Raw genomic sequence first — 21,683 nt, 5'->3', positions numbered from 1 at the left:
CAAATTAAATCTTCTCTTTATAAAAACAAATTCAATTCCTGAGCAGGGAAAAAAAAATTATTAGAAAGGAAAAACAGATCTAGTCCCCAGTCCCCCAAAAAACAGTAATTGCTAATAATCAAAACAAACAACTAAAATGAACATATGAGAGACCATGGACTAATCCAGCCTCTGCTCCAAGAAAGGTGAAAGGATGATTCACTGCTACAAAGAAATAAGTATGGAAGGACAACTGACTTAGTACTATTATTTAGGGCAGTCAGTTAGTAACTGACTCCCTCCCTCAAAGGCAAACAGGTCCTTGGCTTCACCATTACCAAGACAAATGTTTAAACAAGTAAAGACGAAAGTACAGGAAAGGCTAGAACACAGAACAACAAAAAGAACAAGGAGTCTAGGGGTGGGTCTGTCTCAGCAACAGAGAACCTGACATGTGCGAGGCCCTGGTTTTGCTTCCCAATACCATAAACACAGACAGAAAAAAGTTATCGTTTTAAAGGGTGATGTGGGGGCGGGGGGCGGGAGGGGGGGAGGTCTAAGAAAGTAGCACTGTTGGTGGAGTACTTGCAGAGGTCCTCAGTTCATAAACTGTTGACAGAAGACAATCCTAGCACGTGGAAGATAGAGGCGGGAGAATTAAAAGGTTCAAGGCTATCCTCAACTACACAGTGATTTCCAGGCCAGCGCAGGATGTAAGACACCATTTAAACACAGGACTCTTCCAATTTTGCTTTCCTTAGCACACTAGTAATAAAGTGTTTACCCCAAAAAAGGGTCAAATGCAATGGCAGGTAAGTACCAGGCCAGTGTCTGAAAGAGCTCATAGTTTGGTGTTCCAACTCTGCTGGTGAAAACGTACTAATCATACTTTGGGTCTTTAAAGTCAGGGTCTTTGGGGTCTCACTATGTAGCCTAGGCTGGTCTCCAACTGCGATCTTCGTGCCTTTGCCTCTCTGCTTAGTGCATATCTTTAGATTCTATCCTAATGACTTAAATTTGGCCTCCAGTAAATTTTTGTTTGTTTTTGTTCATCTTTTGTTTTTGTTTTTCCAGACAAGGTTTCTCTGTTACTGTCCTGGAACTCACTTTGTAGACCTGGCTGGCCTCAAACTCACAGAGATCAGCCTATCTCTGCCTCCTGATGCTGGGATTAAAGGCGTGTGCCACCACACCCGATGTCCAGTGAATTTAATAGATTAAAACCAGGGAAGAAAGGTCATTTGTTGCAAGTCAGAGCACTGAGTAACAAGTTCTCTGCAGCGCATAAGATCCTTCAGTTAACAAGAGACTCTCACCATCACAACTGAAGTATTGAGCACAGCGGGTCTGATCACCTCACCTTACAGATGAGGAAGGGTGAGCTTGGCTCTAAGGAGATCCAGACTTCTTCCCCACAGCTCTGATTCAGACTGACTCTGAACAGACCAGAGCTGCTCTGAACCTGACTATCTTAAAAGGTTTACTCCCAGAAAACTGGAAGGGCTTTTAGTAGTAGAAGATGGGTAAATAGAATTTAATGCTTACTACAGGCTTCTGGTTAAGTTCTTCCTAAAGCCTAATTTAAAAAAAAAAAAAAAAAAAAAAGACAGTTCAACCTAAAGATATGCAACTCTGGGAACAGTTTCTTTAAAATAAAAAAACCTTAAAAGTCCTTCCCAGCATGGTGATAAACACCAGTGTGGATGTAGCTGGAATTCAAGGTCAACCTTGGCTACATAGACAAAGAAAAAAAAGGTTTAGCTTAAACCCTCTAAAACATTCTAAAAGACTGATACAAAAGCCTTTCACCTTTCTGTAACATTTAGTTTTTACAGCAGAGTCAGAGAAAGGCAAATCTTTGTGAGTTCTAGGTCAGCCAGGACTACACAGTAAGACCCTGTCTCAAAAACAAGCAAATGTTTTTATTATTATTTTTAAATGTGTCTATATCTGTGTCTGTCTGGGGGTCTGTATACCCAAATGCAGGTGCCTGTGGAGGCCAGAGGAGCTGGATCCCCCTGAAGCTGGTGTTAATAGGCAATTGTGAGCTGCCAGAAGTAAGTATAGGAAACTGAACCCAGGTCCTCCATGGGGCGGTACGTGCTTTTAATTACTGAGGCAGCTCTCCAAACCCTAACATTACCTTTTAAAGAACAAGTATAAATACTGACAGAATACCTTGATTTAACCCTGTTAGATGTCACTGTCTTAATCTGCTATGCCTAACAAGGCCTCTTCCAAGAGTAAGGAAGCCCTCACTGAGCTCCATGTCCCATGGTAGGAATAGAATCAGTGTGGAAGCAACAGCTAAGCGCATCCCTCTGAGATACAACAGTCAACTCTCACACTCCAGACAGGAGACAAAACTCAGTTCTCTTGAAGCCTACTTCTCCAAGACACCTCGTCAACAGCCAAGCCCAATCACTCTAAAATCTGCTCTAGGTAGAACAGACTGCTTAATAAGAAAGCTCAGAGTCAGAAACAATGGTACTTTCAGTGTAGGAAGAGAAGCAGTTCCTGAGCGGACAGACAAACAAGGCTAAATAAATGAATGACAGCAAGCGGGTAAACCTCCTTGATGAGTATAAACCTTGTACAACCTTGGCGATGTAAATAAATGAATGACAGCAAGCGGGTAAACCTCCTTGATGAGTATAAACCCTGTACAACCTTGGCGATGTAAATAAATGAATGACAGCAAGCGGGTAAACCTCCTTGATGAGTATAAACCTTGTACAACCTTGGCGATGTCAGGTTCAGAGGCGATAAAATTGCAAAATCTGGTCATTGCACTGGGACCATCCAGCATGCCATCGTCCATGTTGATATCTAGCACCTGAGCGCCCATTTCCACCTGTACTTTGGCAATGCTCAGGGCTTCCTAGAGGAGGAATGGGAGAAGTATGGTTAGGAGACGATGACTAAGAAGAGTAATTTTCCCACCCTCAGAGGCCCTTTGTTACTGAAATAGACATGTTGGCTCCCTGACTCTAGGCCTGTCCCCTACTCCCCAACGCTCACCCTAAACTACTAACCCTTTCACACATCACCTCACTGCTTAGAGTCCACCAAAGCAGCTTCCTACCATGAAGGATCTAAACTCTTGAGCCTCTAAGGCAATGACACCTTCTCACCCAAATGCCTTTCTTGGTTGGCCCTCACTGGACACTTTACCCAGACAAGTATCACCTCTGTTCCACACATCACATAACATCATTGCTAGCAACATAATCACCTTTCCTTCCACACTGGTTCAAACCGAGCTCAAGTCTAGCTCTTTCAAGAAAGATCTTTAGAGCAACGATCCAAACTCATTTAATCCTTCATATTTACCCACATAGGTAAAGATTTATTTTTATTTTGCATATAAATGTGTGTCTGTTTGAGTATATGCCATGTGCACAAAGGTGCCCACAGAAGCCAGTAGGTGTAAGACTCCCCTGGAACAGGAGTACAGGGGGAAGTGAAGTGCCTTATGTGGGTGCTGGGAACCAAATGGGCAGTCCTCTCCAGGCCCTCAATGACATTTTCTAACAAACATAACACAGACACTTGTTGGAGTCTTCATTATAGTTTTGTAGCCCAATAAATGAGCAAAGGGAAAATCAGTAATAGATGCTGCTGCTAGCCTGATTTTTCTTTGCCCCTCACCCCCCCCAAACACACACACACACACACACACACACACACACACACACACACACACACACACACCACAGAAGGAATTTGTCATTCACTGTGATAAACAGGAAGAAGCCATTGGGCATATGCCAGAGAACAAATCTACACAGAGAAAGAGGTTAACAAGGATAACTAAGAGCTCTACCACTGAACTATACTCCCAGCCCAAAGGATCACAAAAAGTACAAATTAAAAATGGCTTTCAGGCTGGGCATGGCAGTGAAGTCTTTAATTCTAGCACTGAGGAGGCAGAGGTAGGTCTCTTGAGTTTGAGACCGGCCAGGGATACACAGTAAGACTCTGTCTAAAAACAGGATTTCAGGTGCTTAGGTGCTTAGGCTGCAGCTTAGTGGCAGTGCTTACTTAGTACACTCAAGGCCCTAGGTTCAAGAGTGAGTGAGTGTGTGAGTGTGTGTGTGTGTGTGTGTGTAACAGGGCAGGGAGGCAGAGCTGGGACTGCAGCTCAGTGGCTACAGAACTTGCTTAGCAAGCATGAGATACTGGGTTCTGCCCCCAGCACAGGGGAGAAGGGGGTGGTTTTTAGTATCAGGGATGATTTCAATAGTATTAGGAATAAAAAAGGTACATCACAACCCCTGTTCTTGAAGGGCTTATATCTAGTTGGAGGCACACACACAATTCTGTCACATTGAAAAACAACACAAACAAGTATTGATAACCAGTGTGGGGATCAAATACCAAGATTATCTAAATCAGATATGAAAGCTAACCAACTTTAACAAAGATGGTGTGTCCTGAGAGGAAAAGTCTTCATCCCACCAATGGAGGAACAGACTGGAGGAAGCAGAGGAGACAGGTTATCAACAGAGGTTCCAAAGACCTGGGAAATACAGATGCCATTATCTGACCTATTTCATCAGTCACAGAACAAGTGCTTGAAGGTAGACTGCTCCCAAACTAGCTCAGGGTCATGGCATCATTCCTTTAAGAGAAAGACATCAGACCTAACATTGCTCTGTCAGTGCTCTCCCCTTCAAAGCACAGGGCCTTGAAGATCACTGAAGTCAGGGAAATGTAGAGTCTATGAAGGACTCATCCACCCAGTCTGTGCCCCAACTCCCACTTCAAATGCATCTCCCTACAGGTCCCGCTAGGCAAAGACCACAGGCAGTTGAGTACATGGGCTTCAAGACTTTCTTTATCAACTCTATGTAACGATAGACTGATAATTTTAAACCCCCCTCCCCAACTCTCCATTACCACATCTGTGGATGGTGGAAACAAGCAGTTTGACTTCATGGGACTGTGCAAGTTCAGCACAGTGGCCAGGCACATAAGAAAACCTTAACAGTCTGTCTGTCTATCTGTGTACTTCCTCCTAAAGTATCTCTGCCCTCACTAACCAGGCCATCAATCTCAAAGCTGAAACGGATATCCAGAAAATAGGCAGAGGAATCAAAATAAAATGAGCTCCTCTGCCAACTGACAAACACCATCTGACTATTAAGGGTCACAAGGACTTCAGAAGGTACAAGCAAGAGCCAAGGCATGAGGGCAGAGCAACCCTCTAGAATGCTCAGGGGGCAAATCAAGGCTCCAAGCAAAGGTGGAGAAAACAGATGATGGCCTCAAGAAGCTGAACTGTATCCTACTCACAAAAAGACCTTCCAGATCTGGAGGACAAGCAAGATGGAAGTACATAGCAGGAATAACAGCAACAAGATGAAAAAGAGCAGCAGGCAAAAAACACCTGCACTAGGAAAGACATCAGGGGATGCCAGGAAACAGTGGTTAGCAATTCCAAAAAGGATGAGAAACAAATGGTGGTGCTGCATAGCTAAAAACTACATCTAAACTGGGCATAGTGGCCCTTTAATCCCAACACTTGGGAGGCAGAGGCAGGCTGATCACTGTGAGTTCAAGGCTAGCCTAGTCTACATAGTGAGTTCCAGAGCAGCCAGAACTACATAGTAAGACCCTGTCTTGAGGGGTAGGGCACCTAAATCTATAGGCTAGAAAGATGGTCCAAAGGGTAAGGGCACTTAATGCACAACCATAAGGACCTGAGTTCTGATCTCAGCACACATCTAACAGGCCAGGCTTCCCACAGAATCCCTCAAACTCTAGCTCTAAGGGATTTAATGTCCTTTCTAGACTCCCATGCACACACACATGTGCATAAACTCACAATACACACATAAATAAAATAAGTATATTTTAAAAAAAAACACTTAAATCTATTCAGATCCTGAAATTAAAAAACCATCATAAAAACTCAAAGGACGACAAGATGGCTCATGTGGTAAAGGTGCTTGATACCAAACCTGACAACTTGAATTTGATCCAAGAAATAAATGTAGAAGGAGAGAATCAACTCTTCCAAGTTGTCCTTTGACTCCACATGTACAAAGTGGCTTGCACATGAATGTTCAGGTATGCACACATATACATACAGAAGCACACACACATTCATACACAAAGACAGACAAAATAATTTTTAAAAACATATTTTTTTAAGACTGGCTCTCATTATGTAGACAATGCCAGCCTGAGCTTATAGAAATCTGCCAGCCTCTGCCTCCCCAGTGCTGGAATTAAAGACATGTAGTACCACTATGCCCCAGTTTAAAAAAGAAAAAAAAAAAATTCCCCCCCACACCCCTGAGACAGAGCTTCTCTGTGTAGCCCCAGCTACCCTGGAACTCGCTTTGTAAACAAGGCAGGCCTCGAACTCACAAGGATACAACTGCCTCTGCCTCTCTAGTGCTAGGATTAAAGGTATATGCCACCACCACCAGGATAAAAAAGAAAGAATTTAAGTCACAGGAAAAACAAAACCCAAAACCTCAAACCATCTTCTTCCATTTTTATTTCATATTTGTAGAAAAGTAAAATCTATCCAGATGTTTAGGCATGCTCTGTGTGGATTAAATTTGACTCATCTATAGTATTACACAGCTTAAAAATGCAGACTTCTCAAGGCAAGGGCCTTTCATTTTGTGCTGACCTACAGGATCAACAATACCTTCCTCAGCAAGCATCTGATGTGGTCAGATGAATAAGAATTCTCTTTTGAGCCGGGCAATGGTGGCACACGCCTTTAATCCCAGCACTCGGGAAGCAGAGGCAGGCGGATCTCTGTGAGTTCGAGGCCAGCCTGGGCTACCAAGTGAGTCCCAGGAAAGGCGCAAAGCTACACAGAGAAACCCTGTCTCAAAAAACCAAAAAAAAAAAAAAAGAATTCTCTTTCGGAGCGGCAGAGATGACTCAGTAATTAAAAATACTTGTTGCCAGGCGGTGGTCATGACTTTAATCCCAACACTTGGGAGGCAGAGGCAGGTAGATCTATGTGAGTTCAAGGCCAGCCTGGTCTAAAGAGCAAGTTCCAGAAAAGCCAGGGCTACACAGAGAAACCCTGTCTTGAAAGTAAGTAAATACTTGTTGCTCTTGTAGAAGACCCAGGTTCAGTTCCCAGAACCCACATGGAATTTCATAACCATCTGTAACTCCATCTCCTAGGAATCCAATGCCCTCTTCTGGTCTCTGTGGGCACCAGTCACATACATGGCACACATACATTCATGTAAGCAAAATGTTCATATACATACTACATAGTTTAAAACAATGGGATTGGTTTCTGAGAGGCCAAAACGGAGAGTATTCCCAAATATCCAAACTTACAGAACAATGAATGACTAGAAGCTGGATCCCTCCCAGTCATTTCACCCCACGCCCCAAATGTAATGCTTTCTGACCAGTAACAGCAGCGTCAAGTCTTCAAGGCCTCAACGTCCAGCTGTCCCATCCACTGCCAGCTGCCATCAGCACCCTCGCATACTTCCTAGCAGCTCTGCAATAGCACCAGCCAGAACAAACACACGTTCCTAACATGCAGTCTACCCAGAGGCATGGCAATGCCCCGGGGGTCTCATGAGGATGCTCACGTCATAGTTTCCTGCCATGATGAGTTTAGCAAACTTCTTAGATCCTGCCACATTACAGCGCTCTCCAATGTTAACAAAGTTGGTGTATGGTCCAATCCTGAAGGGCTCTAGACCTTAAAAGGAGAAGCATTTTGAGAAAGTCTTAAAAATGCACATGGATGACATGAAACAAAGTATTTTCAGCAAGAATGTCAAAGCCCATCTGAGCAGATGGGATAAGAGATCTGAAGGGAAACAGGATCACAATTTTTTCTGAACACTGAAAGGCTACTTGTTGCAACTGTGCTTACAATCAGATCTCCCGAGAGATCAGAGCTCTCTGCTGCAAATACCCATAGTGCACTGGCCCACACAGCCTCTGAAAAGGAAAAGTCACCACCATTCTTATTTAACTACCACTCTGGGGCAAAAGCTGTGATGAGGCTTCAAATCAAAAGGGGACTGAGCTTGAGTCGGTCTTGTGCATGCTGCTCTGTTTGCTTTGAGTTCATACATGCAACGACTCTGCTGTGTCTGGAAAATCCTGCTTGGTGATGCTACCCACAACTTCTGACAGCTACATCCTTCTGCCCCACTTTCCCCTGAAAATCTCTAAGCCTTGGGAGAGGAGCCTGTTATGTCTCATTCAGGGTTACATGAGGGGAAGTGGGCACAAAATCTCACCATGAGCTGAGAAGCTACTGGCATCTGATAGCTGCTAGGAAATAGTGAAACAAGGAGGTAGGGAAAGAGAGGTAAATGGAGTGTGTGTCACTTTTCTTTTCAAAACCCATGTGCAGCCAGGCAATGGTGGCACACGCCTTTAATCCCAGCACTTGAGAGGAAGAAGCGGGCAGATCTCTGTGAGTTCTAGGCCAACCTAGTCTACAGAGTGAGTTCCAGGACAGTCAGGGCTGCACAGAGAAACCCTGTCTAGAAAAAAAAAAAAAAAGAGGAGTCAAACTAGTTAGGCGACACCAACTGGAAGGTTGAGGAGTGTGGTAGTTTGAATGTAACTGGCCCCCATAAGCTCACTGGGAATGGTACTGTTAGGAGATATGGCTTTGTTGGAGTAGGTGTGGCCTTGTTGAAGGAAATGTGTCACTGTAGAGTCAGGCTTTGTGGTTTCCTATGCTCAAGATATGGCCAGTGTCTCAGTTCACTTCCTGTTGCCTGCAGATCAAGATGTAGAATTCTCAGCTCCTTCTCCAGCACCATGTTGCCTATATGCTGCCACGTCCCACCATGATGACAATGGACTGAACCTCTGAACTGTAAGCTACCTAATTAAATGTTTTCCTTTGTAAGAGTTACCGTGGTCATAGTGTCTCTTCACAGCAATGGAAACCCTAACTAAGACAGAGAGAAAAACTAAAGATTGGGTAGGGAGGGATGGCAGAGTAGAAAGGGTAATTATTAGAAAAGTTAGGATTTATGTAAATATGTTAAAAATACATTGTATGAAATTCTCAAAGACTAAAAAGTACTGTAAAAACAAAACACACACCTTTAGTCCCAGCACTCAGGAGGCAGAGGCAGGTGGAGCTCTGTGAGTTCAAAGCCAGCCTGGTCTACAAAGCAATTTCCAGGACACAGAGAAACCCTGTCTTGAAAAAACAAACAAACAAATAAAAAGGATTGTTGAATCAGACATGGCGATTCATGACTGTAATCCCAGAACTCTGTAGCATGTAGGACTTTGAGGCCAGCATATGCTATGATGCAAAATTCTATCTCAAAGAAAAAAAAATGCTTTCTATCAGAAATCAGCTTGCAGCTGCATGGAGCAAATTTCTTCACCCCATCAACAGCATATGTGGAAGGTCCCATCAACAGTGACTGTGGAAGTCACTCCATCTCTTTAATTGAGAGACCTTGAACCTGAAACTAGCACTGCCAAATTGGATGGTGAGGGAGGACCCAGATGGAGATGCAGGAGTCATTGTGGCAGGTCTTCCAACATGAGTCACCCAAAGCAGGCCATTGGGCTTCTGGCGTATTATTGCTTTATTTACTAAGGAGTAACAGCTTCTTCCCTGGCACAGGCTAATAATTCAGAGGCAAGTATCAGATAATACATGTAGATGCATTATACTCAGATAAAAAGGTTCACAAACTGCTTTGTTTTTAAAGTATTTTAAGAAGCAGTCTCCCTGAATTCCCAGAGGCAGGTTCTGGAGACACATGGCCTTGGGTTCATCACTTATATGATCACACAATCTGAGACAATTGCCCACACAACCTTTTGGCTTACAAATCAGGTATGATCTCTGCCTTAATTAGCATAAAAATGAAGCACAAAATTAGCATCAGCTATCAGAGCTGTCATTAAAAAAGAAAATGGCCTTTGAGTCCTTTGCCAAAGCATTATATGAAAAAGCTAATATGAGCAAGAGTAAGATTATGAATGGGCTGGGTAATTATGCAGATATTCCAGGCCATTTGTTCATAGACTCAGGAAGCAATCACTTTCTACAGTTCCAGCTTCTGACTTTTCTCATTGCTAATGAGTCTTATGCCCCTGACCTTTCACATAATCTGGAGAATTGTGTACCAGGCAAATAGGGACGACAACCACTAACACTGAGAGTGCTCGTGTGACCTAATGGCATTCGACAAGTGCTTCTGATCTAGCAGGAATGACGAATCAGACACAGAAGCAGTGATTCTCTTGTGCACCGTTTATACACAAGTTAACAAAGTGTTTTTCAGAATGGACATGGTGGCACATACTTGTAATCCTAGCATTCAGAAAGAGGAGACAGGAGGATTGTTAGTTTGAGGTGGCCTTTGGCTATACAATGAAACCTGTCTTAATTTAATTTTATTTCAGGAAAATAAAATAAAGTAAAAAAGCCAGGCATGGTGATGCATGCCTTTAATCCCAACACTCAGGAGGCAGATGTAGGTGGATCTCTGTGAGCTTGAGTTTGAGGCCAGCCTGGTCTACACAAATAAGTTCCAGGATTGCCAAGGCTAAAGAGACCTTGTCTAAAAAAAAAAAAAAAAAAAAGGAAAAGAAGAAAAAGAAAATAAATATACAAATAATTATAAAGACCAAAACAAATGTAAGATTCTAACAATATCTGGAAGCAAATGAAATTTTCCAGGAAGACACTGTTGCCATTACAAAGCACTAGGCCTTAGCCATTTAGAATTTTCAATAATTCCTATTAACTGACCGTTAAAATTGTTAGGCAAGGGACAAGGGTATGCTATCACTGTGCAGCAAAGACAAACCCACAGATTCTCATTGAAACAAGGGAAGTACATGAGCAAACCACCCAGCCTTCATTCATTTTTACTCTGAAATCAATCTTTCTAACCCATCCTTTAAAAAAAAAAAAACAGAATTCTTTAGTAAAATTTACCTAAGTGCCAAGAAAAATAAGCACTCTTCTTTGATCTAATAAGTTTCCTGGTATAAATATTACTACCACTTAGACACAAGCACATTAAACATATCCTACAGATGGCTTTTAAATCAAAACCACAACCTCAGACTTACCAGATAGTAACATATGTCCTTCAAAAACACTAGCAGGTGGAACTCTAGGCTTACACTTCTTCACAGCTTCAGCAATTTCCCTAAGTTAAAAGAGAAAACACTATATTCATTAATTCAGAGCAACATAAATTTAATTAAGCTAATTTCCAGCTAAAATAAGTCTGCATCAATATACCCATGCACATAATGATATGCCTACTTAAATGTACAGCAGCAGTTACATCCTTCAGTTTCCTCAGCAACAGAAAGCTCATCAGTGCTGCCTGTGCTGTTTCCACCACCCCAGACACAAGCCTGGAGCTGCTACATGAGGTCTGCACAAAGACACACTGCAAACCCTTCCCTTCCCCAGCCCACAGATAGATAGCCTTTACAAATCCACACATAAACATGCCCTTGCTACCTAATCAACTGCTTAACAACTTCAAAAAGAAGTCTGTAGCTCCGAGAAATAACAGTAAACTGGGGACTGGGCGTGTTTGCTGGCAGTGGGAGAGGACAGTCCTGTGCATACAACAGGGGATGGACAGAGAAATAGAGCTTGAACACTTCAAAACAATTGTTCCTCCAAACGGGTTTCAGTTATCTAGTCTCTTCAACATTGTCAACTTCAATGAATCATGTGTTTGATAAACCACAAAAATCTAGCTTTCTCTTATTTATCAGGACTTGTAGGCACTGCTCACTCTATTTTCTCCAAATTAGTATGTGGGTGACTAAGTAAAAGCAGAAGTTATATAGATAAGTACATCAACCTACAAATACACAAGTTAAAACAACTTCTCTGTTAAAGAGGAAGCAAACTAAAAAATGAAGAGTCAGTCTGTGATCCAAAGATACGATATTCAACTACCGATGAAGATATAACATAAAAGATGTATAAAAAATAGGGATGTAAGTATAGTGTGCTAGAGTAGATGATGAGTATATACAAAACCCTGGGTTCAATTAACAGTGCCAAAAAGGCAAATATATAGTAACTTTATAGTTATTAAGAGTCTATCATAGGAGCTGGAGAGATGGCTCAATGGTTAAGAGCACTGACTGCTCTTCCAGAAGACCTGGGTTCAATTCTCAGCACCCACATAGCAGCTCACAACTGTCCGTAATTCCTTCCAGTTCCAAGAGACCTGACACCCATGGCAAAACATCAATGCACATAAAATAAAAATAAATAAATTTTTTAAAAAAGTCACCAGGCAGTGGTGGTGCGTGCCTTTAATCCCAGCACTCCAGAGGCAGAGGTTGGTGGATCTCTGAGATCAAGGACAGCCTGGTCTATAAAGCGAGTTCCAGGACAGGCTCCAAAGCTACACAAAGAAACCCTGTCTCAAAAAAAAAAAAAAAAAAAAAAAAAAAGTCTATCATAGAGGCCAGATGTGTAGGTACACATCTTTAAGCCCAGCACTCAGAGGTCAAAGACAGGTAGGCAGACCTCTGTGAGTTCCAGGCCAGCCTGGTCTACATAGGAAGTTCCAGCCAAAAATTCTATCAGAGAAGTCAAGAAAAGCAGTTAAAAAAAAAAAAAAAAAAAAAGTATTGGGTAACTTAGCTAAAGAAATATATTATGTGCACATACACGAAACAGTAAGGGCTGGCTGAAAACACAATCACTGTTCACTCTAGGAAAGACAGCAGAGTCCTAAACAACATCCTCTGAATTCCAATCTTTCGGAGAACCACAAATGATGAGGATAAACGTGTCTATAACCAGCACTGCCATTTTTCCCTTCTTCCTTCACGCTGGCCCTGGAAAGCATGAGTAAGTAATGACTACACAGCACCAAGGAGGATATTCCTCTAGACCTCAAAATGCTCGTCACCTGACTGCTTTTTCTCTGGAGGAGAGAATCTAACGGAGCTATGTGCTTCACCAAAGAACACTTAGCTATCCTTCTAAAGCAAGAAAAAAGAGGTAACCATTACCTGATATGATCGGGTGTCGAACCACAGCAGCCACCAACTATATTCACCAAGCCATCCATGGCAAAGTCCTGTACTTAGAGAAAGAGAATTCATCTGAATTCTAAATTTACCAAAACAAACTCAGCAAAAGAGCATTTACATTCTATACTTCCTGAATAACTAAGATTATACTAAAGAAAGATAAACATATTTACTTTAGATTGAAAAATGTCACAAGCCCTAGGTAAAAGACACATGGGACATGGTTCAGATACTATGAAAACTTTTATGCTGTCTGAAACACAGTAGACATTTTATTTGCCTATCTGATTAAATGAAAGTTTTTTTTACCCATATGACAAGAATGAATATGAAATGGACAATACATTTTCAAATAACATATGAGTATCAGTTTTGCAATTTAATTTAAATTTTTTTTAAATAAAAAATGAAGGTCATTTGTCACATAGCCTTGTTTCAAGTGTTCCATCAAACACATGGGTAAGGCGTCATGATGATCAGCAGGGTCTGGAACAAGCCGTGGCTAGTGAGTGAAAAAGTGAGATGAAATAAAGGGGCTGAGAAAGCAGAGCACCAAGACTATCTACTTAAGATAATTGAAATTATAATCTCGGTACTCAGGAGACCGAGGCAGGAGAATCACGAGCTCAAAAACAGGGACTATCTCAATGGAAACAAAGAATGGATAACAGAATCTAAGAACTGACTCAGAAACAGTCTAGGAGAAAGCATCAGTGAGCCAGGAGCTGAACATTCAAAAACTGAAGGGAAACAGGCATCATTAGATGAGTGCACTGAGCAACAGCAGTGGTATTTCAGCATCGTGATTCAAAGATGGCATACATTCCAGAGAGAGGATCTGCAGAGAGCAACATGGAGCCAAGTGGACATCTAGTCCACCCACCCAGCATTTTGAAGCAAATGAGAGGGGAAGTCATTATTTGATAGTTTTGCAGAAGGGACATTGCTGTGAGATGTTCTGTATGGCAAATGTGCTGCTCTGATTGGTCAATAAATAAAACACTGATTGGTCAATGGCTAGGCAAGAAGTATAGGCAGGACAAGGAGGAGAATAAAGCTGGGAAGTGGAAGGCTGAGTCAGAGACACTGCCAGCCGCCACAATGAAAAACAGCATGTGAAGATGCCGGCAAGCCACGAGCCACGTGGCAAGGTATAGATTTATAGAAATGGATTAATTTAAGCTGTAAGAACAGTTAGCAAGAAGCCTGCCACGGCCATACAGTTTGTAACCAATATAAGTCTCTGTGTTTACTTGGTTGGGTCTGAGCGGCTGTGGGACTGGCAAGTGAGAGAGATTTGTCCTGACTGTGGGCCAGGCAAGAAAACTCTAGCTACAGGACATTGTAGAGAGCCATGACTCTGACTTTGGAGAGGACCTCGCTGGGAATTTTCCAACCCATACCACTGCCAATCAATAAGTAAGCAGACAGCTAAGCTCTGCTTTATGCTTCCACTACTTTAACTCAGAGTACCTAAACTTTATTTTCTTACTTACATACTAGATTTTGAGGGAAAATTATGTTAAATCTAAATACCACCTTCCATCATGCATGGTGGCACATGCCTCTCTAAACACAACTATTCAGGAGGCTGAGGCAGAAGGATAGCAAGTTTAACAGCAGCTTAAGCAAGGCAGACTGGATCTCAAAGTTAATTAAGTAATTAAAAGAACATTGTATCTGTCTCTTCAGAACTGAAATTAATGGATCCCTGACCTTTAGGTGATTGGCCATCATGGATGGTGTTTCATCATAGTCACCAAAAGTATTGGGAAGACCTGAGAAAGGACATTTCAATCATTATTCGAAAGTATCTAAACAAATACTTAAGTGCTTTAAAACTTATATAATTCTGTATTGACACTCAAATTTTAATTACTTACAAAGTGTATAATAATACAGTACTGATATAACAGATAGAATCACAACAATAAAATCTGGAGAACATTCATTTTTTTTACATATTAAACAGAGTGTTCACTCCCATTTGGAACAGAGTGCTCCAATCTCCACCTCCAAGTCCCTTACTATAAGATAAACTCATTCTTCTTCAAAACTGCTTGTGCAGACGCCCTGTACACACTCCCACAGCCTTCGAACTAATGAACATCTGATATGCAATGCAACAAAAAAACAAGAAAAACCAGCCTTCTTTAAATTAAATACTTCTACTGCATTTCAGACGGCATGAAAGGTTTCATAGTATCTGAACTATTTCCCATGTATATCTTTTACCTAGGGCTTGTGACATTTTTGTTTCTAAAGTAAATGTTTATCTCTCTTTTGTATAACCTTATTCTTTACCCTCTGATTATCTAGTTTCCTGTTGGATTCATTCCTTGCCCCTAATTACTAAAGAAAAATAAAATATATTATGCATTTTATAAGATTTACTTATGGGTATATGTGTTTTGCTCAAATTTATGACTATGCACCACCTGAGTACCTGGAGCCCAAGGGGGTCAGAAGAGGGTGTCAGATCCCCTAGAACTGGAGTTATGGATGGTTGTGAGTCAACATGTGGATGTTGGGTATTAAATCCAGGTCTTTGGCAAGAACAAGTGCTCTCAACCACTAAAGCATCTCTTCAGACCCTTTTTTATGCATTTTTAAATGTATATATTTAAGGCTGGTGAAATACCTCAGCAAATAAAAGCATTTGCTGCACAAGGCTGACATCTTGAGTTCAAGTCTCAAAACCACAGTGGAAGGAGAGAACCAATTCCCAAAAGTTATCCTCTGACCTCCAGATGCATGCCATGACACATACAACTGCACCCACACATATAGATCACATGCATACATATTAACAAAATTATTTTAAATTTTTTAATGTATACATTCAGATAAAAAATATACAGAAAATGACTTTTAGCGCTACATAGCTGAATAGTACTCAATACATCCCCTGGGAAATCTGGCCAGCCTAGACCAAATTATCAACATTTACTAGATAGTTAGAGATCTAAAAAAATCTTTGAAATTTTTATGTGCCATCAACTAGATCTTAGCTTTTAGGACATAACAACACCTACTACTATCAAAAATGTTGTTCTGCTAATAAACCAACTGGGGAGGGGATCCCTCTTATTTTGGCATCTCTCTGGCTATATTCACATGGCAAAACTCTGGTTAGTGACATAACTAGACCAATTCCCCGAAGTTATGCCCTAATTATGTTGAATCTCAAACAAATACACACACTTGAGCCTCCCTCCTTCCCTCCCTTCTCCTATATGTACACACCACACACACACACACACACACACACACACACACACACACACACACACACTACAACACCAATTCTCCAAATCAAGACATTACCCCATTTATCATGACTTAAATATATCCCGTTCTTCATGTGCAATGCCCCCCCAAACATACCTGCATTTGGGTAACAGAGGACATAGGCTGTTGTACACTTCCCAATTGTTTCAATAAAAGGCCTCATTTCAGCGGCACCCAGAGCACAATTTAATCCAATGCTGGAAAAACAGTAAGCAGGTATCAGAAACATCATCTTTCATTCAAAATATTTATGCATACAAGTTATAATAGATGAATATGGCAGATACATGTTACTGCATATTTGGGAAGATCCATAGAATGTACAAAAGTGAGCTCTAATGTACACTAGTATTCGGTTAATAATGTATTATACCATACCACACCAAGGCAAGTTGTTAACAGGGAAAACTGGGGCAAGTGTGGGCAGGGAGCGACTATAGAAAACTCTGCTTTCCATGTTTTTGTTGTTGTTGTTTAAATAAGCCTGTACCTGATCTAAAGCAAGTATGATTCTCTGATCACTGATTTTCAACCGATCCTCACATCTCCCTTAAGACTGTTAAGTCCAAGTTCATGCACGATGGCAGATGACTGAAATCCCAGCACTCAGGAGGCAGAGGCAAGAGGCCTCCTCGGTGCCACAACAAGTCTGAGCCCAGTCGGAGCTTCAGGAGATGCTGACTCCAAAACAAACACATAAAAAGGGGACTGCAAGGTCCAATGCATGGTCAACTTCCACCTGAACAGACCTTTTCAGTTTAGCCATTTTACTAGTACATTCAGTGACTTTCACGGTAGGCCACTGTGGTGTTATAATGAGAATGGCCCCCAGAGGCTCACATGGTTCAGTTGGTGAAACTGGGAAAGTATAGGAGGTCTGGCCTTGTTGGAAGAAGAGTGTCACTGTGGGCAGACTTCAAGGTTTCTTAAGACTTTCATCATTCCCTGCCTAGTGTCTCAAGATGGGAACTCTCAGCTACTGCTCCAGGACCATGCCTGCCTGCTGCCATTCTCCCTACCATGATGGTCATGAACTCTAACCCTCTGAAACTGTAAGCCCTAAATTAAATGCTTTCTTTTATAAGTTGTCTTGGTCGTAGTGTTTTATCATAGCAACAAAAAAGTAATCAAGTAATCAAGACTACTGTCACCTGGATTCAATATATAAAAATGAATGCTGTAAATCATTGTGCTATCTCTAGTAAGGATGTTTGAATGTTTAACAAACTTAGTTCCAATGCTAATTTGTCTCTTCCACTGTTGACATTACCCAGCCAAGCAGTCTTCAACCACAAGTACCTAGATAACAGCAAGTAATGCCCACTCAGTTCTTGGGGTTCTAATAAAGCTCAAATGAAACATCACATATGGATATTTCTTATCAACTATTCAGTTCTCAGGCTGACATTAAGTCACTCTGGCACACCCATGTAGTTCAGATGTTACCATGTCTAAAGAGCCATCTCTGAATCTTACAAGGACTCACCACTACATACAGCCATTTCCTTCATTGTTTCTATACAGCACCATCTGTCTTACCATCTGTATTTGGGGAGAGGGAATAAAAGGGAGGAATGCACATCTGGAAGTCAGAGGACAACTTGCACAAGTGGATGTTCTCCTACCATGTGGGTCCTGGTGATCAAATCAGGTCACCAAGCTTAGCAGCAAGCACATTTACCTGGTGACCCATGGTTTACATTCTCATTTAGTGAAGGGCTTCTTCTTAATGTAGACTACTTCACTTGCCAGTATTCCAGAGCACATAGCCAGATTTCAAGAAATGATGAATTAATAATAACACAGGACTCTACTGTTCTTTGTTAACAAAAGAGTCTGTGTTAACAGTCAATCATTAAACAATAGTTTCTCATATGTTAACTCTTTTCACATGATTGCTAACTTCTATATACCCTCCATTCTTAAGAGATAAAAACCTGACCTTTAACATTCCTACTTTATTTTACGATGGAATGCCTCTGCTTGTCCCACAAATAGGGAGGGACATTGCCTTAACACTTGCAATCTTAAAGCATAAGCAGACTCAGAGGCAAACACTTGACTGCCCAGAAGGTATGAGAACTCTCCTGATATCAACGTGGCCCATTTACTACAGTGGCCTTGAAGCCCTTACAGTAAAGTCTGAAAGACTAGAGGAAATCTAGTGCATCACGGAAATGGCACAGTGGAAAACAGAAGCAAGGCCTCTCTGAGGCCACACTGTGCAGCCCCCAGTAAAAATGCCCCAAAAGAGTCACTCACCACAGTGGGTCTGAATGAGACACGCTGATGACAAATGCCTCTCCTGTCTGGCCAGAAAGAGTCCGTCCACTTTTATCAACAATGGTCCCAGAAATCTGAATTAACAATGTAACAGATCAACAATATAGAGTCTGGTAAAGAATACAGTCACAAAGCGAGAAACAAACAAGTGAAAGTTTTTTAGTTCTTTCATGAGGGAGAGCACTGGCAGAATGGATACATGCCTAGTGACTGGGGAAGAATGAAAGCCTTAGACGTCACACGCCCACGTCCATCCCTCTGTGAGCTCTAAGGAGACCAAGTCTTTAAGCCTTTGGCTTCTTTTGAAGAGCCTGTCTTCCATCAATCACTTCTAGGTTTGTTTTCCATATTTCTCCAGAGGTAAGAGACTATTGATGGGGGGGAGGTGAACAGAGGGATAGTTTCTGAAAGACATTCTACCATTCCAGGGAGGGAGAAAACCTACAGCAAAACCCTAATTGTAAAGGAATTTTCTTAGAGGGAGAGGAGTTCTCATGCACATATTTAAGAACTTACAAAGATAGGCCGGGGAGGAGCATAATTCTCTTCAAAGAGTTTCTGGAGTGCAAACAAGGCCGCCTGTCAAGAAAAAAAAAAAAAGAATACTTTATTTCTGAGAAAGGTCCAAGGTCAATCTAACTGCCTGATCAGCATACCCCTTTCCTAAGACCTCTTCAGGTGGGATACACACAAAGCTGAGGAAAGGAAATCTTCCCTAAATTCATGACACTCTCTCAAGTGAGGGATCTCAAGTGTAACTCTGTACACACTAACCAATGCTCAGGTGAGGGATCTCAAGTGTAACACTGGACACACTAACCAATGCTCAGGTGAGGGATCTCAAGTGTAACTCTGTACACACTAACCAATGCTCAGGTGAGGGATCTCAAGTGTAACACTGGACACACTAACCAATGCTCAGGTGAGGGATCTCAAGTGTAACTCTGTACACACTAACCAATGCTCAGGTGAGGGATCTCAAGTGTAACACTGGACACACTAACCAATGCTCAGGTGAGGGATCTCAAGTGTAACACTGGACACACTAACCAATGCTCAGGTGAGGGATCTCAAGTGTAACTCTGTACACACTAACCAATGCTCAGGTGAGGGAACAGCTCAGTAGTACAGCCCTGCCTAGCATGGTGCACAAGTCCTGGGTTCAACCCCCAAAATCATAAAAAATTAAAATAAAATAATCTGAATTCACCTAACAAGCTAATTATTTCCTCTGAAGAAGAGCTGAAGAGCTAACTTTTCTTTCTTTCCTCCCTCAATCAAAATAAAAGTAAATACAACAAAATGCCCTGCCCATTTGTCAGCCTTTCACATACATCAAAGGTAGGTAAAAGAACCAAAGACATGCATCCCTAGAAAAATCCTCAGGAGCTTGGGTTGTAAAACTCCTTCCCTCTGTTAACAGTCCACATTTAAGTCGCAAGCAATAATCTTCTACTTCTTCAGAATCCTTTTATCATTAGTCACTGATGTGAAGATGAACACCACTGAAATTGGAATGTAATTTGTCATTTAGATGAACTTTCCAGATGTTTTGTTTTTCATGGAAAGTTCTTAAGTCAACAACATTGAATGCTGGTGTGGTCATGCACACCTGTAATGCCAATACTTGAAAGGCTGAGGTAGAAGGATGTCAAGTTTGAGGCCAGCCTGTGAGACCAGTTCTAGGTCAGCCTGGGCTACATAGCAAGACTCTGCTATAAAAACAACAAACTGGAATTCCTATTTCAGAACTAAAAAAAAAAAAAAAATTGATCCTTAAAATCTTTTTTGTTTGCGGGGTTTTTGTTTTTTTTTTGTTTTTTTTTTTTTTGGTTTTTTGGTTTTTTGGTTTGTTTTGTTGTTTTTCAAGACAGGGTTTCGGTATGTAGCTCTGGCCACCCTGAACCAGACTAGCCTGAATTCAGAGATCTGCCTGTCCCTGCCTCCTGAGTTCTGGGACTAAAGGTGTGCACCACCTCTGCCTGGCTGTGTAAAATTTTATACCCTTAAAATCTTACAGTTTTGGGGTTTTGTTGTTGTTGTTGTTATTGTTTGGTTTTTAGGAGTTTTCTGTATAACAGCCTTGGCTGTCCTGGAACTCTCTTTATAGACCAGGCTGGCCTCAAACTCACAGAGATCCACCTGCCTCTGCCTCCTTGATGCTGGGATTAAAGGAGTGCGCCACCACCGCCCAGCTATGAGCCACCACCCCCTGGCTATGTAAGATTTTTTACCCTTAAAGTCTTATAGAAAACAAATACATCAGAATAGCCAAGAAAGTTCTAGGTAAAAGAACTACCAGTCATTCAAACTATTCTAAAGCTGTAGCAAACAATATAGTAATGCCACATGAACAGACTTCTGGAAAGGACTACAGAATTTAGGGTGTTTTAGTCAGGTTTCCATTGCTGTGACAGAACACCAAAAGCAACTTAGGGAGGAAAGGGTTTATATCTGTCTTACGGGTTACAGTCCATCAAAGGAGAAGCCAAGGCAGGAACTTGTGGACAGGAACTGAAGCAGAGACCATGGAGGAATACTGCTTACTAGTTTGCTCCCCATGCCTTACTCAGTCTCCTTATACAACCTAGGACCATCAGCCAAGGAGAGGCACCACCCACAGTGAGCTGGGCCCATATCAACCACAGACTTCCTTACAGGCCAATCTGATGGAAGTATTTTCTCAATTGAAGCTCCCTATTCCCAAATGACCCTGACTGTTTCAATTTGACAAAAAACTAACGAGGACAGGTTGTCTTATGCATCATTCATGTCACTAAGAAATAATAAAGTATGTAGGGATGGAGAAATGGCTCAGCAGTTAAGTGCACAGGTTGCTCTTACAGAGGACCCAGGTTCAATGCCCAGCACCCATGTGACAGTTCACAACCCTCTGTAACCCCAGTTCCAGGGAATCTCAAGCCCTCGCTTGCCTCTATGGGCATTAAGCATACACGTGATATATAAACATACATGCAAGCAAAAACACATCAACATATAAAATGAAAAAAATTAATGAAAAATAAAGTGTTTAACAGATGTTATTAGGAAAATGAGATAATCTTACACAAATGTTCTCCCTAATTCATACTTCAAAATAAATCCCAAAT

The 21,683-nt window shown here is 41.6% G+C and overlaps 1 protein-coding gene across 2 annotated transcripts in view; it reads right to left on the bottom strand.

Moving 5' to 3' along the window:
• Nucleotides 1–21,683, bottom strand: part of Mtr (5-methyltetrahydrofolate-homocysteine methyltransferase) — an 82,512-nt gene that overhangs the window by 42,108 nt on the left and 18,721 nt on the right. For both annotated transcript variants that reach the window (XM_059263413.1, XM_059263412.1), the window contains exons 7-14: nucleotides 19,090–19,152; nucleotides 18,553–18,647; nucleotides 16,387–16,487; nucleotides 14,716–14,777; nucleotides 12,979–13,046; nucleotides 11,053–11,132; nucleotides 7,566–7,678; nucleotides 2,720–2,860 (exon numbers count right to left, since the gene is read on the bottom strand). In XM_059263413.1, the coding sequence (XP_059119396.1) occupies nucleotides 2,720–2,860; nucleotides 7,566–7,678; nucleotides 11,053–11,132; nucleotides 12,979–13,046; nucleotides 14,716–14,777; nucleotides 16,387–16,487; nucleotides 18,553–18,647; nucleotides 19,090–19,152 (723 nt within the window). The remainder of the gene's footprint in view (nucleotides 1–2,719; nucleotides 2,861–7,565; nucleotides 7,679–11,052; nucleotides 11,133–12,978; nucleotides 13,047–14,715; nucleotides 14,778–16,386; nucleotides 16,488–18,552; nucleotides 18,648–19,089; nucleotides 19,153–21,683) is intronic.

This window comes from Peromyscus eremicus, chromosome 5 (genome assembly GCF_949786415.1).
Source record: "Peromyscus eremicus chromosome 5, PerEre_H2_v1, whole genome shotgun sequence".
NCBI lineage: Eukaryota > Metazoa > Chordata > Mammalia > Rodentia > Cricetidae > Peromyscus > Peromyscus eremicus.
This window is presented reverse-complemented; position numbering and strand designations above follow the sequence as displayed.